The following is a 13,635-nucleotide window of genomic DNA, read 5'->3' as shown; positions in this document are numbered from 1 at the left end:
ATACATTATTTCATTTTTTTGAAATATTATTTCTACTTTATAGTGAGAATTGCCTCTGATCTTCCCCCTATTCTGGAGAAAGCAAGGATAATGGTATAAGGTAGACAAAGACCCAAGCAGACATGTTGGTCTGGGGCAAAGGTCCATTTAAGGGAATGGAGAGAAATGAACCCTGGGGCCAGCATTAGTCTGTTTACAACCATATCCCAGTGCCTAGTATAGTGCCTTGCACATAATAGGTGCTCAATAATATGTCTTGAAGAAAAAATGGCCCTCTGGTCTGTGCCTGTAACCCAGATCAAGTACCATGGAATAAAGTTAATTAGTGAATTAAAGCCACATACCACATAGCTGAAGGACCCATCCCCAAGACCTCCCAGTTCCCAACTATGACAGTAAAGGATTGCAGTGGAAAAGATACATCATAAGGGGAACAGCGATAGCAATTCCAGCTCACTGGGGTCTATTTCATGGAATCTGACATGGTGAACAGTTCATAAGTTTATTTCCAGGCTGCAAGACCCTGCAACATCTGGCCTCTAGCACCTCCACAACCTCAAATCCTTCTGTTCTTCTCTCACTCTCTCTACTCCTGCCACACATACCTCCCTTCTTCTCCTCAAACCCATTTCAGGGCCTATATTCTTGCTTCATATTGCCTGGAATGTTCTTTCACAAAACATCTCTGTGGCTCATTACCATACCTTCAGATCTGCAAGAGCCACTCTCCCCACATCTTCCCAGCTGCCTGGCATTATAATACACATGTATTTCCTTATGTGTTCATCCACGTACACACTAGAACATGGGTCCAGGAAGGCAGAATTCCATCTGCTGTTTTTGCCATTGACTCCCCAGCAACTAGGACAGTGCCTGGCACATTGTAAGTACTCACACACAGCAACTCTAACTCAGGATTACTTTTTCTAGCTCTGAAATACCTACTTCCAAGAGAACGAAATTTATTCAAGAAATGTTGGGTGGAAATTGAGGAGTGAGCTTGGAAACGAGAGACAGAGTGGCAGGAGCCCAGACCAATGTGTTTATGAAAGATGCCTTTGCCCATAGAGGGAAAAATACACCTTAAAACCTCTGCCAAAGTATATGCTTTCTTAGGACACCTCTGACTTGCTGAATGGCACCTGGTCTGAACAAGAAGATCTACGAATTTGCCAAAACAACTAATTCCTGTGACTTAAGACTCACTACTACCAGTATCAAGCTAGTAAACAAGTACCAAGCAACAAGCACCACGTATGTCAGTATCCAAAGACAAACATGCTGCTGCATGCAAAACCAGACAAATGCATTCATGCAGGTGACAGCGAGTGGAAGAAATTAATCTTATTTTTATTATTTTTTCCCTTATCAAACACTAGCAAAGGACTAGATGTCATAAACCTAGTTAAAATATGTTGACTTTGCCTCAAATTTGAGTATTCGTGGTTCCAAAAGGACACTTGTTATTGCATCTGATAATGTACTTTAGAATCTTCTTTTGTGCAAATTGAGACTTCAGAGAACTCAAAATATATGGTAAATTCAAAGTAATATTATAAGTAAAATCATAATGCCGCACAACATTTTTTGAAAGTTAAATATTTAGTAATTTTACAAATATGTATTGAGCACTCCCTATATTGAAGGAACTGTGCTAATGCTGTGATGGATCAAAAGGAGAATGAGCCATGATCCTTACCTTCAGACTTCAAGCTTATTATTCATTGGGCAGTTAGATAACTAACATATCAGACATGGAATAATAAGTGCCATTGTCCAGATATTAAAAACAAAATTGGTGTTGTAGAAGCACAAAGAATGTAGAGATGGATCCCAAATGGGAGAAAGAAAAAGTGCTTCCTAAAGAAGACACTCAGATTGACCTTGAAAGGTGGATGGTTTTACACAGGATTAGAAGGTAGGAATTCTTCATTTGTTGGACTTGCTAATTTTTTTTGGGGTAAATATTCTCACTGTGGCTGATTTAAAGTTGATAACGTGATGCGACTGAACACAGAATTGGGAAGAGAAGGTGGCTCCAGCACATTACCTATGAGTCACCAGCTGAGCTCCAGACTTAATTAAATCAACCTCCTCACTACTATTTTGAATGAGTGAATTCACAAGTCTTAAAAAGATCTATGATAACATTCTAAGGGAAGAGATAGTCACTTCTGTCATTCTCCCTTACATCTCCATCTAACCTTCTAATATTCTCTTTGAATATCCTTCCAATTTCAGTCATATACTCCTGGCTGGCCTACCTAGGATTAATCTTGGTCCAGTACCAAAATGTGATTCTATTTATTCCTTTTAGCATTGCTGTGATTAATCTGCGCTCCTGTTATCCCATGGCATAGCAAACTCTCTTACTGATTATGGCCCGGTGTTGACACCTCTGCTGTTCTCCATAATGAAAAGCAGCTTTTGGGGTGGCTAGCTGGGCAGAGTGTTTCGCTGCTATTGTAACAGTGGGAAGGAAAAGCTGGAGGAATTACTGGGAAGATACAGGCCAGCTGAGAGACAGCATTCATATTGCCTGCTCCTTTCAGTATTCTTTGTGAAAACACCACCACCAATGTATTCCCTGGATGTCACTACTGCAGCTTTAACTGGCCTTATTACGCTAGGGACTGCATTTAAAAAGCCAGACTCTAGTATCTGTCTGTAATTGCAAGCGGATGTCTCAGCACATGCACAAGCTTATGTCAGGAGGATGTTTATGAAAAACTCACCAAGCAGAACACTGCTAGACAGGAAATAATATGTGAAGCTTGAAGTTGTTAGGAAACTTCCACATTTGTCCCTCTAAGCCAGAGATAGGACCTGTGAGAAAAGAAGGTCTTTATCATTGCGCATTGATTCTTGTTGAAGGCCTGCTATTCTCAAAATACATTAACAGCAAAATGTGGCTGCTGCAGATTTATTTGAACATGTGCTTTTTTTAATGATACTGGTTTATCTTCCAAATTTGTTATCTATGATTTTACTATAAAGCATTAAAAAGTGTTGAAACCACCAGCACCATTTCACGGTTCCTGTTTTATTTGTTTAAATTCTCTAGCTCATGTAATATGCTATATGATTTACTGTTTAAGGATAGAGGAAATACACTCCCTCTTGGAGATGTGGGGAGGTAATACTGTCTCTTGGAAGGGCTCAGAGATTTCCTGTTTAGATTACACAGGCTTCTTTAGAGCTGCCAAGAGTCATAACATGTACAAGATAACACACTTTGGTTCAGGAGAAACTATGGATGGGAATGTAACTAATTCACTGAGCCACAAAACATATTCCAGCTTAGAACTGTCACTGCACTCAGGCCTGGTGGACTCGGTATGCCAAGGGGTAGCTATGGCCAAAAAAAGGATTGCAGCCTGAGGACCCACTGAGTAGTATCCAACCACAGAGCAAAAGGAGGGGGCCTGGCTGCTAAGGACATCACACATCTCACCTGGTTCTTTGAGACTTGATCCCTGAAGGTTATTTCTGCCCAAAGCCTCAGCAACCTGGCTTCATCACTATAACTTTGTGATGCTTGTGACATTGAGATAAATCAATCAGCATGTACTTTATCAAGTGCCTCCTCATGAGTATCAATTGTGGCACATGGTGGGGAAACCCTAGAGGCAGAGCCCTGCAGAGGATATGGTGATTCTGACCAGAGCAAGAAGGTATAGTGAAAAGTTTCCTAAACATATTTTGTGTCTTGTCATAAGAATCAGCTGGCAGGGAGGGGCGTGGAAGGGCAAGGTAAGCATACGCATTCCCAGAACCTTTCCAAAATGTAGAGTGACCAGGGACTTAGAGATTCAGACTCTATCAATCTGGGGCAGGGCCCTAGACTTGGTATATTTAATAACTGCTGTGTGAGGCCCTTTACATGCATTACCTCCTGTAATTGTATAGAACGGTTGCTGTATATGGTACTATGTTTACTTGTGTTTGCACTGTCTATTCAGGGTGTTTCTAAATGCCATTGCTACACAACTGGTGAATTATGATTCCTGACAGAACGTCGATTCTCCTACTCTCGCTCCCTTAATGACACACTAGAGAACTGGGATTGGCTGCATTTAGTCTCAGGCTGAATCATTGCCATAAGTAGATTTCCATCCCCTACTCCACCAACACATTTGCCAAACACCCTTAAAGAACAGAACCCGCTGCCTACCTACAGCCTGCACCGGGAGGGCCTAAATAGTCTAGCTGGGTTTATGACAACATCCCTTCTTCACATCAGCAAAACCCTAAGTGCACAAAGTCTAATGTAAACACATTGTCAAGTTCTCCGTAGGAAATGACATGCCCCTGCTGTCAAGGTAGTGACTAGCAATAATAACAATGACAAAAACAGTAACAATGATAAGCATATATGACATTTACTTATCACTAATTGTATTGTAAATGAAATGATTTGCATGTACTAACTGATTTAAACCTTATATATATATAGATACTTTTACTCTCTCAATTTTAAACACAGAGAAACCAAGGCCCAGATATGTGTTTCTGTTGAGAAGTTGAGTACGAGGTTGAGTGTAAGTAGGGAAAGTTCAATTGCAGTCAGTTCTGGTCTTGGTAAGTACACTGTGAGGTGCCCCACCTCCAAGCATAGCAAACTAGTACTTCCCCAGTGTTTGCAGAATCAAAATTAAGTTCTTTGGCTAGGTTCTCCCTGATGTGCCCTTGCTTCTTCCCTAATTCAACACATCCTCAGCTCCATCCATGCACTCCCAACACATCACAGCTCTTTACATGCCCAGGCTGTGTCTTCTGCACCTTTGTACCTTCTGCACCTTTGTTTCCTTGGCCCCAACTGCGCTTTCTTTTCCTCCACATTACCCTTTATCCCAAATTTAGCACCTGTCTCAAGGAGTCACCTTCCCAAGGAAGTTTGTCCAAATTTGTTAACAGATATTCCATTGTTCCTCCAATGCTTGACCACTCTTTCTTTATAGATCCCTGCCTAGAAAAATGTGGGCTCACTGAGGCCAGGGGGCTGCAGCTAGTTTATTTTATAACCCGGCATTTAAAAGTGCCTATTTATTGATTTGTTGGGAATAGTTAATAAATGGAGTCCTTGCAGATCACAACCAAGACCACAGTTCGTAATGGTTTCATTAACTTTGTTACTATTGGATGTGGTTCTCTGCTCATGGTCTTCCTTTACTTATTTTTCGCTTACTGCTCAGCACCTCTAGACATTAGTTACATGGCTCTGACACTAATTAAAATTGATGACTGAGAATGACACTTCCATTTGCTAAGCCAGCGCAGTTTTGTTCATCGTGCTTTACTTTTTAACCAGCACCCTCTCAGCAGTAGCATAAATCTGTAGTCTTTCCATGAGGGTACCATTTGTTCCTTTTATGTCTTGATTCATTACATATTTTCAGGAGTGTTAGCTGACTAAGACTTTTTGCTTTGTGAAAATGTCACCAAATGCACGATGAAGGCAAAGTCACCAGATGTCTGTTTGCAAAAAAAAAAAAATAAATAAATAAATGCTGGTTTGTGAAGATTCAAGGCTGGCCAGGGCTCCCCAAGCATTTCCAGGCCTGAGCTTTGGCTCTGCACTCTCCTTAGGGTCTCATAACTGACCCCCACATTCCATTTCTGCCATCGTGGAAAAATTTGTCAACTTTACTGCTGATGTTAGGCCTGGAAATTGTCGTCCATTGGTTTTCTCAGATTCAAGCTGAAAATTGAGACAAACTTCCTACGTAATTTTGACCAAAATAACACATACGTTTATGTGCTATCCCATGATTAACATATTTTTAAAACCACTTGATGGAGATATGGTTGGCATACAAAAATCTGTGCATATTTAATGTATACAGCTTCATGAATTTGGAGATAAGTATACATCTATGAAATTATTACTGCCTGTATGCAATAAACCTATCACCTACAAAAATTTCCTTTCACTTTCTTTGTTATTATTTTGATTAACTTAATTTTTTTTCTTGCTTTGAACCATCAAAACTTTCTCAAGTAATACATAGTTGTCAGTTATACAAACTTACTGAACCTTGACCAAAGCTCCTCTTTTAGTGCTCATCTTAGAGAAAGAAGTAATGAAACAAAGTGTTCTCTGATTTGTAGCAAAGATCTGTGATGGTGATGGGAATGGTTCTAGAAAACAATGGTAATAATAAAAACTTAGAGTATCAAAGCAGCAAGTAGATTTGAAGGAATTGTTACCATGCAATTTTGCTTTCCGGCCACTTTAAAATCAAGGTGTAGTACATTATTTACTTTAGGAAAATGTTTGCTTTTTGTCGTAATTCCTTATTGCATATGAGAGTAAATGATCTATAGATGAAGATAATAATAAAATTTAGAGTGAGAATAAAAAAGAAACACTTTCACAGCTGAAAGTCTGCTTCCCAGTTAGCTAACTGGGAGGAGTTACTGAAAAAGTACATTGAAAAGCGGCTCAGGGGCAGGTGAATTGGACACACCAGGCTCTGACATTCAGAGAGATGGGAATGAGTCAGCTCACTGTCCAGTACATCTTTATTTTCTTTCCCTTTCTTGTTTTATATCAGAAATAGATTTCTTGGCATTGTTACTGTGGGTTTCTATTAAGGACTGAAACAAAAGTATTAATAATCTGAGAGTATGTAAAAAAAATTCATTTTCTCCTACTATACTCTCATAACACAGAATGTTTTAGTGACCAGAGATCACCAAAATGTGTGTGGTGTCGACGAAAAGAGTCAAACTCTGTAAAATATTTGAAGAGATTTTTTCTGAGCCAAATGTGAGTGACCATGGCCTGTGACATAGCCGTCAGGAAGTCCTGAGAACATGTGCCCAAGGTGGTCAGGGTACAGCTTGGTTTTATATATTTTAGGGAGGCATAAGACATCAATCAAATACATTTAAGAAATACATTGGTTGGGTTCAGAAAGGCAGGACAACTCAAATGGGGGGCTTCCAGGCTACAGGTAAATTTAAACATTTTCTGGTTGACAATTAGTTGAGTTTGTCTGAAGACCTGGGATTAATGGAAAGGACTATTCAGGTTAAGATATGTTTCTTATTGGACCTAAAACTGTGCCTGGCTCTTAGTTGATTACTGCCTGGATCTGGGAAGGAAGGAAGGAAAACAAAGGGGGAAGGGGATTCTCTATAGAATGTGGATTTTTCCCATAAGAGGCTTTGTAGGGCAATTTCAAGGCATGGCAAGGAAATATACTTTGGGGTTAATATTTTTTCCTTGTCTCATAATGTTATGCCAGAGTCAGATTGAAAAGCAAGTCACAATATACAGGGTCAAATAAAACCCACCTGATGAGAACTCATGGTTTGTAGGGCATGACTCCCCAGAACCCTTAGGTAGGAATTTGGGCAACATAAAAAATTGGAACTTAGTCCTCGGCGGGAATCTCTCCCCACACAAATTCTCCAACAAATTCTTCAGTGGGACACCAACTGGGTGTTCTCTAATTCAATTCAATTCTGACAATCTATCTATCTACCTGGAAATAGCATCAGATAACCACAGGTTTAGGGCTCATTCGAACAATACTGCCCCCCACTTCAGATGCCGACTGCAAGTAATAGGTTGTTACCTATACTTCTAGCCAATCAGCTGCAAATTGGGGTTCCCACAACCTCCCCCTCAGGTTTGATAATTTGAGACAGCTTGCTTACATTTACCAGCTTATTAGAAAGGATATTGCAAAGGACACAGATGAAGAGATGGATAGAGTAGGGTATGTGGGTTGGAGTTGCAGAGTTTCCATGACCTCTCTGAGTGCAGCATCTTCATGTGTTCAGCTATCCAGAATCTCTCGGATTAAGACATTGGCCACTGGTGATCAAATTAACCTTTAGTCCCTCTCCCCTTCCCAGAGGTTGGAGAGTGGGGCTGAAGTGTCTCAACCTCTAATCAACTCTTGGTCTTTCCTGTGACCATCCCGCATACTGAGGCTCTCCAGGAGCCCCCAGGCATCAGTCAACTCATTAACATACGAAAGACACTTATCACTACAGAGATTTGAAGGATTTTAGGAACTGTGTCAAGAAACGGAGACAGGGTCAAATACGTATTTCACAATATCACCAGTAGTTTCACTGGGAGGTAAAACTCAATATTTACTGTGGGCCTGAGCCATGCTGACCCTCTAAGAATATCTTAGAGGTAACATGATCAGATATGGGGAATTCTGGAGAAACACCTTTCACCACCAAGCCCAGAAAAGAGATGCATACTTTTTTTAGCTGGGATGCTTACAAAGCAACCCACTGTAATACTTCAAGGTAGAGTGACATTACATTCACCATTTTTCATTTTTTCCTTTTTATGCCACCTACTACTAATGTCAATCAAATTACAACTGTGTTTATAATGGATGAATTATGGACCATCTCACATCATAAAGTTCTGTTTCTCTCACGTTGAGCTTTTCACCTCCCTTCATTCCCTCCCTACTTCCAGGATCATTCACATGTTTATTTCTAAAAATAAACTTTTTTTACTGAACTTTTTTTCAAACTGTTTAAAAAGAATTTATATTTCTCCTCATTCTTACAAAGATTCAAGTTTAAACTCAAATAATGTAGGAAATCTTTTTTAAAAAATTGTCCCCTACTGTGTCTAGGCTTGAGACCAAAGGTAATTAAGACCAGGTTTTCATTTGCTGTGATTTTTAAGAGTTTTTATAGAGGTTAGGTGCAATTTTAATTTTTAAAAGGGGGATTATTATGAGAGGAGAAATCATACTTTATCATTTGAAAATGATGCCATAACAGGTGTTAGCAGAAAAATCAAACTGTAAAATATTTTAAAGAGATTTATTCTGAGCCAATATAAGTGACTGTGGCCCCATTGAAATGAGCGAGTTCCCTGATCCCTCTCACAGAGCTTGCGACAGGGGTGTGGCTCACTGTCGTTGTGGTGTGGCTCACAGAGTTGCCCCACTGCTCAAACTCCTAGGGGGAGAATCCAGATGGTTAGGTGCAGAGGCTGGGGCAAGTGCCTTGGCCCCTTAGCCCCGAGGTAAGTGTCTAGGGGTGGGGTGCCTGCAACCCCAGTGTTACAAAGTTCTTTCAGCTTTGCAGTCCACAGACAGCTTGAGCGTTAATCAGCTCAATGGACCCTCTGCCTTATAGCAAGGGCAGAGGGACAGTGTGACAGCTTTCTGTATGCCAAGCTCTTGCCCAGTGTCCTAGAAAAATCAGATCATACAGGGGCTCGAAGGAAGAGTGCAAGGTTTTATTGAGTAGTGGAGGCGGCTCTCAGCAAGATGAATGGGGACTGGGAAGTGGGGATGGAGTGGGAAGGTGAACTTCCTCTAAAGTCGGGCAGCGCAGTGGCTGGACTCTTCTCCAACCTCCCCCAGCCAAGCTCCTCTCAGCGTCCAGATGTTCCTCTTCTCTCTCTCTCTCTCTGCCGCATCATTTCACCATCTGTCTGCTGGTCAGCTGGCTTGCTGGTGTGCCGGTCTGTTGGTCTGCTGGTCTGCTTCTGGAACCTCGGGTTCAGAGTTTATATGAGTGCAGGATAGGGGGTGTTTTGGGCCAAAAGGCAGCTTTTTGGACATGAAAATAGAAATGCCTGTTCCCATTTAGGGCTGCAGGTCTTCAGGCTTGAGGGTGGGGCCTTTGCCCAGGAACTACCCTCTTCTACCCAGTGTTTCCCTGTCTCCTGTCCATATCACCAGTATACACAGTCTCCAGGAGTCCTGAGAAAGTGTACCCAAGGCCGTCAGATTCAATTTGGTTCTGTATGTTTCAGGGAGGCAGGAATTACAGGCAAAGACATAAATCAGTACATGGAAGGTATACGTTGGTTCACCCTGAAAAGGCAGGATGTCTTGAAGTGGGGACTTGCAGGTCATAGTTTGGTTCAGAGATTCTTTAATCTGCAGTTGGTTAAAGGAAGAAAACTTTGTACAAAAGCTGAGAGTTAGCAAAAAGAAATATTTAAATTAAGAAAAGGATGCTATGTCAGAGTCAGCCACAAAATGACCTGTTTAGCAAGATTAATAGCCTACAGGTGTGACTTAACCCTTGCCTTGCATGGACTAAGGTCTTGTTTATAATTTAGTATCTTATTGCCCAAAGAGTCTATTCTGTCAGTCTTATTATCGCTATTTTAACATTAATGCTGGTCACTTGTGCCTAAACTCCAAAGGGGAGGTATATCCGACCTGCCTTCCCATTGTGGCCGGGAACCTTTCTCTGGAGTCCCCTTGGCCAAGAAGGGGTCCATTCAGTTGGTTTGGAAAGCTGAGGATTTTATTTTTAGTTTACATAGGGACGTATCAGATTGTTTTGACAGGGATGACTAATGGTTTTCTTCTCTTTCTGTTTCAGCCACAGCAGCTATCCTTAGCAGAGAATCCTGGAGTCTGCAAAGTGTTAATCCAGGCCTAAAGACAAGTAAGAATTTCAGTCCTTTTTCTTCCTTCAATGATATTTTCCGTGTTTTAGTGTAATTAAGCTACTATCCTTTCTCTATTTTATTTCGGATGTTAGTAACTGGAATAGTGACTGAGTTGAAATTTTATAGGCAAGCAAAACATTTTTTAAGGATTTATTTTTTAACTTCGGATATAGTTTGGATGTTTGTCCCTTCCAAATCTCATGTAATCCCTAATGTTGGAAGTGCAGACTGGGAGGAGATGCTTGGGTCATGTGGGCAGATTCCTCATGAATGGTTGAGCACCCTCCTCTCTAGATCTGGTTGTTTAAAAGTGTGTGGCACCTCCCCCTTCAATCTCTTGCTCCCACTCTCGCCCTGTGAAACACCTGCTCCGCTTCACCATGGTTGTAGGCTTGCTGAGGCTTTCACCAGAAGCAGATGCTAATACAGCCTGCAGAACTGTGAGCCATTTAAATCACTTTTCTTTATAAATTACCCAGCCTCAGGTACTTTTTTATAGCAATGGAAACAAACTAATACAACTTCTCTGCAAGGCTGCTTTTTTCTATTTTTGCTTATGCTTGGAGGTTAAGTAAGGCCAAATTAATGAAGGAGGAAAAAAGAGGAAATGATAAATCATGGATCAACAATTATTTATTGAATTTAGGAAACTGACTCTTTTATAAATTCTTTTTAAAATTATTATCATTATTATCTTGAAGTATTTATCTAAGGATTACACTGGTAGAAAGTTAAACTTGTCTCTCCAACCAAATTGCCTTAAGCTTCAAAATTATGCCTTCTTGTAAGCTCTTTCTTACCCTTAAAATGACTTTTACACATTCCCCCCTGGTCTTTTGACAATCTCCTCTTCAACCACAAGACAGAACCCCAACATCAGCTCTGTGGGGAAGCTTCTCCAAATTCTCTAGGCCTGAACAATTTTCTGCCTTCTCTGCTTCCGTGGAACTTTGTCCTTTACTACATGATAGCGTTTAGCTCCTGATATTTTAGTGTGTGTGTTAGCCCTGCATATAGAACTCACCAGATTGTGTGGACTACATGAATGAATTACTTCTATTGAACTTTAAGGCAAAGCCTAAATTTTGTGCTTCTTCTAAATCCCTTACATCTCCTGAAAAAAATTCTGATCCAGAATAGTAGGCACTTGTTTAATTAAAATTTAGGGATGGATATTTTTCATCAGTGAAAGTATATGCTAGAGTCCATATTATGCAATAACGGAAGGGAAGACAGTGTACCTAAATCAGTTAAGATACTGCTATTCTTGTTGTTATTCTGGAGTCATGAAATCATAATTTGAATTTTATGACTAAATTGCAGAATTAATTTCCAGTGTGAGATTTTAACATTATTTCCTTGGAGGTGACTAAAAATGAGAGTTGGTAGTGTTTTTAACAACTGTCATTCAATTGTCAGTTGTGCCAGACCACAAATCCTTTATAGCCCTCCTGTTTAAGAAGGATCTGACATGTTAAGCTGCTCCCTAATTAACACAAAGATTGTAAAAGAAGTGGCTCTTTGGTTCTGTTTGGGTTTCCCAGCCAGTATATTCCAAAGCCTTCCATTACTCAACAGATGAGTGATGTGCTTTATATTCTATAAGGAAATGAGAAGTAATCGGTTGAAATCTGTTACTAATGGTACATGCTTCACATTGAAACCATCCTCCTGACACAAACATAATACTTTGCCCTCCACTGTCCCCCAAAGTGGCAGTAGGATTTCTCTAAGTAATTTTCTTTATTAGGTCACAGGGTCTAAGAAGCGTAAACATTGTGCCTTGTTGAAATATAACCTCTAGGTATGGAGGATGTGTTGAACAACTTCCTACCAGTCATTTGGCATATGTTGATTTCCTGTCTTCATGATATGTAAGACGACTAGCTAATTTCATTCATATGTGGTAAATCACATAGATACTGACTTCCCCTATCTTTCCAGCTTTTTCTTATCAAAAGTCACCTGCTCTCTGTCCCAGGAACGACTGGCTAAAGTAACCTATATCAGTGTCTGTAACAGTGGGCACCTATCATAGTGCACATGCTTGAACATATCATTACCTTTATCATCACGAGCCTCACATCCAGATGAGACAGACTCAAATGCTCACATCACCTCACTCTGTCACTGTATATGTTGTTACCGTGTCACAAATATTTAACAGTCTGCTGTGTACTCAACCTTTAGCTGTGTGCCCTGAGGGAGACAGAGTAAGATACTGCCCTGACATCAAGGAGCTCACATTCTCCCTAAAGAGATAATTTCACATGAAAAGTTAGTGTTTAACATGAAAAGTTAGTGTTTAACATGAAATGTCCTGAGAATATACAATTATAATTTACACATTTCCTATGTGTACTTTTCTAAGTTCTCAGATTCAAAACAAAACCCCATGGAAGAAAAAATGAAATAAAAACCCTGTCAGGACAAATCCTAGCCAGAACTGACCAAACATAAAAAATAAATGCCACTGCCCTCTCCAAGTCACCTTTACTTTATACTTGGGTCTAAGAAGCCCAAACATTGTGCTTTGTTGAAAGATAACCTCTAGGTATGGAGGATGTGTTGAACAACTTCCTATCAGCCAGTGCAGTGCAGTGACCATTTAGCAGCATCTCCCTCCTCTCTCCTTCCACCCCCTGCGCCATCTCTCCTTCCTTGCGTCTATCCTCCCCTGCCAACAATAATTTTCTTACATTCTAAGTAAATATCTTTAGTGCTGTCCCTACTACCTAAACATTAAACTTCAAACCTTTCCCGAGACACTGAACACTCACCCCTGCTTGTAAGTTCAGGTTACTTACCATTCCCCAGGCACCCTGTGTTTTCCCACCTCTGGTACACTGCTCATGTCATCGAATCTATCTTCCTCCCACCTCGCCCTGGATTCTGTAAATATAAATCAGCCCTGTCCACCTTTAAGTTCAGTCAAAACCTGATACTCATGGCCTGAAGCAATCCCTCCCTTCTCCATGCTGCTCTATGAGAGAGGTCATGATATTTCAGTAGCTCTGGAGAGACACATATGGTCAAACCAGACCAGCTAAAATTAACCCATACGATGCACAACCTGAAGAATCACCTCTTGCTGTAACCTCTTTCTTCTCTTGCTCACCAAAAATTATCTGTCCCATTTGCTAAGTAAGCCCTTAGGGCTTTGCTGTGCTGACAAAAAGGTCTTAATCCATGTGAATGTGCATTTTTGTATTAGTGAGCACATGCTAACA

General features: G+C 40.5%; 1 protein-coding gene across 4 annotated transcripts in view; it reads left to right on the top strand.

Annotated features, from left to right (window-relative positions):
- Nucleotides 1–13,635, top strand: part of GHR (growth hormone receptor) — a 313,780-nt gene that overhangs the window by 214,095 nt on the left and 86,050 nt on the right. For all 4 annotated transcript variants that reach the window (XM_055245826.2, XM_063619527.1, XM_063619526.1 and 1 more), the window contains one exon: nucleotides 10,336–10,401. In XM_055245826.2, coding sequence (XP_055101801.1) covers nucleotides 10,336–10,401 — 66 coding nt within the window. The remainder of the gene's footprint in view (nucleotides 1–10,335; nucleotides 10,402–13,635) is intronic.

This window comes from Symphalangus syndactylus, chromosome 16, assembly GCF_028878055.3.
Source record: "Symphalangus syndactylus isolate Jambi chromosome 16, NHGRI_mSymSyn1-v2.1_pri, whole genome shotgun sequence".
NCBI classification, from domain to species: Eukaryota; Metazoa; Chordata; class Mammalia; order Primates; family Hylobatidae; genus Symphalangus; species Symphalangus syndactylus.
Note: the sequence above shows the minus strand (reverse complement) of the source record. Positions and strands in the feature narration are given on the sequence as shown.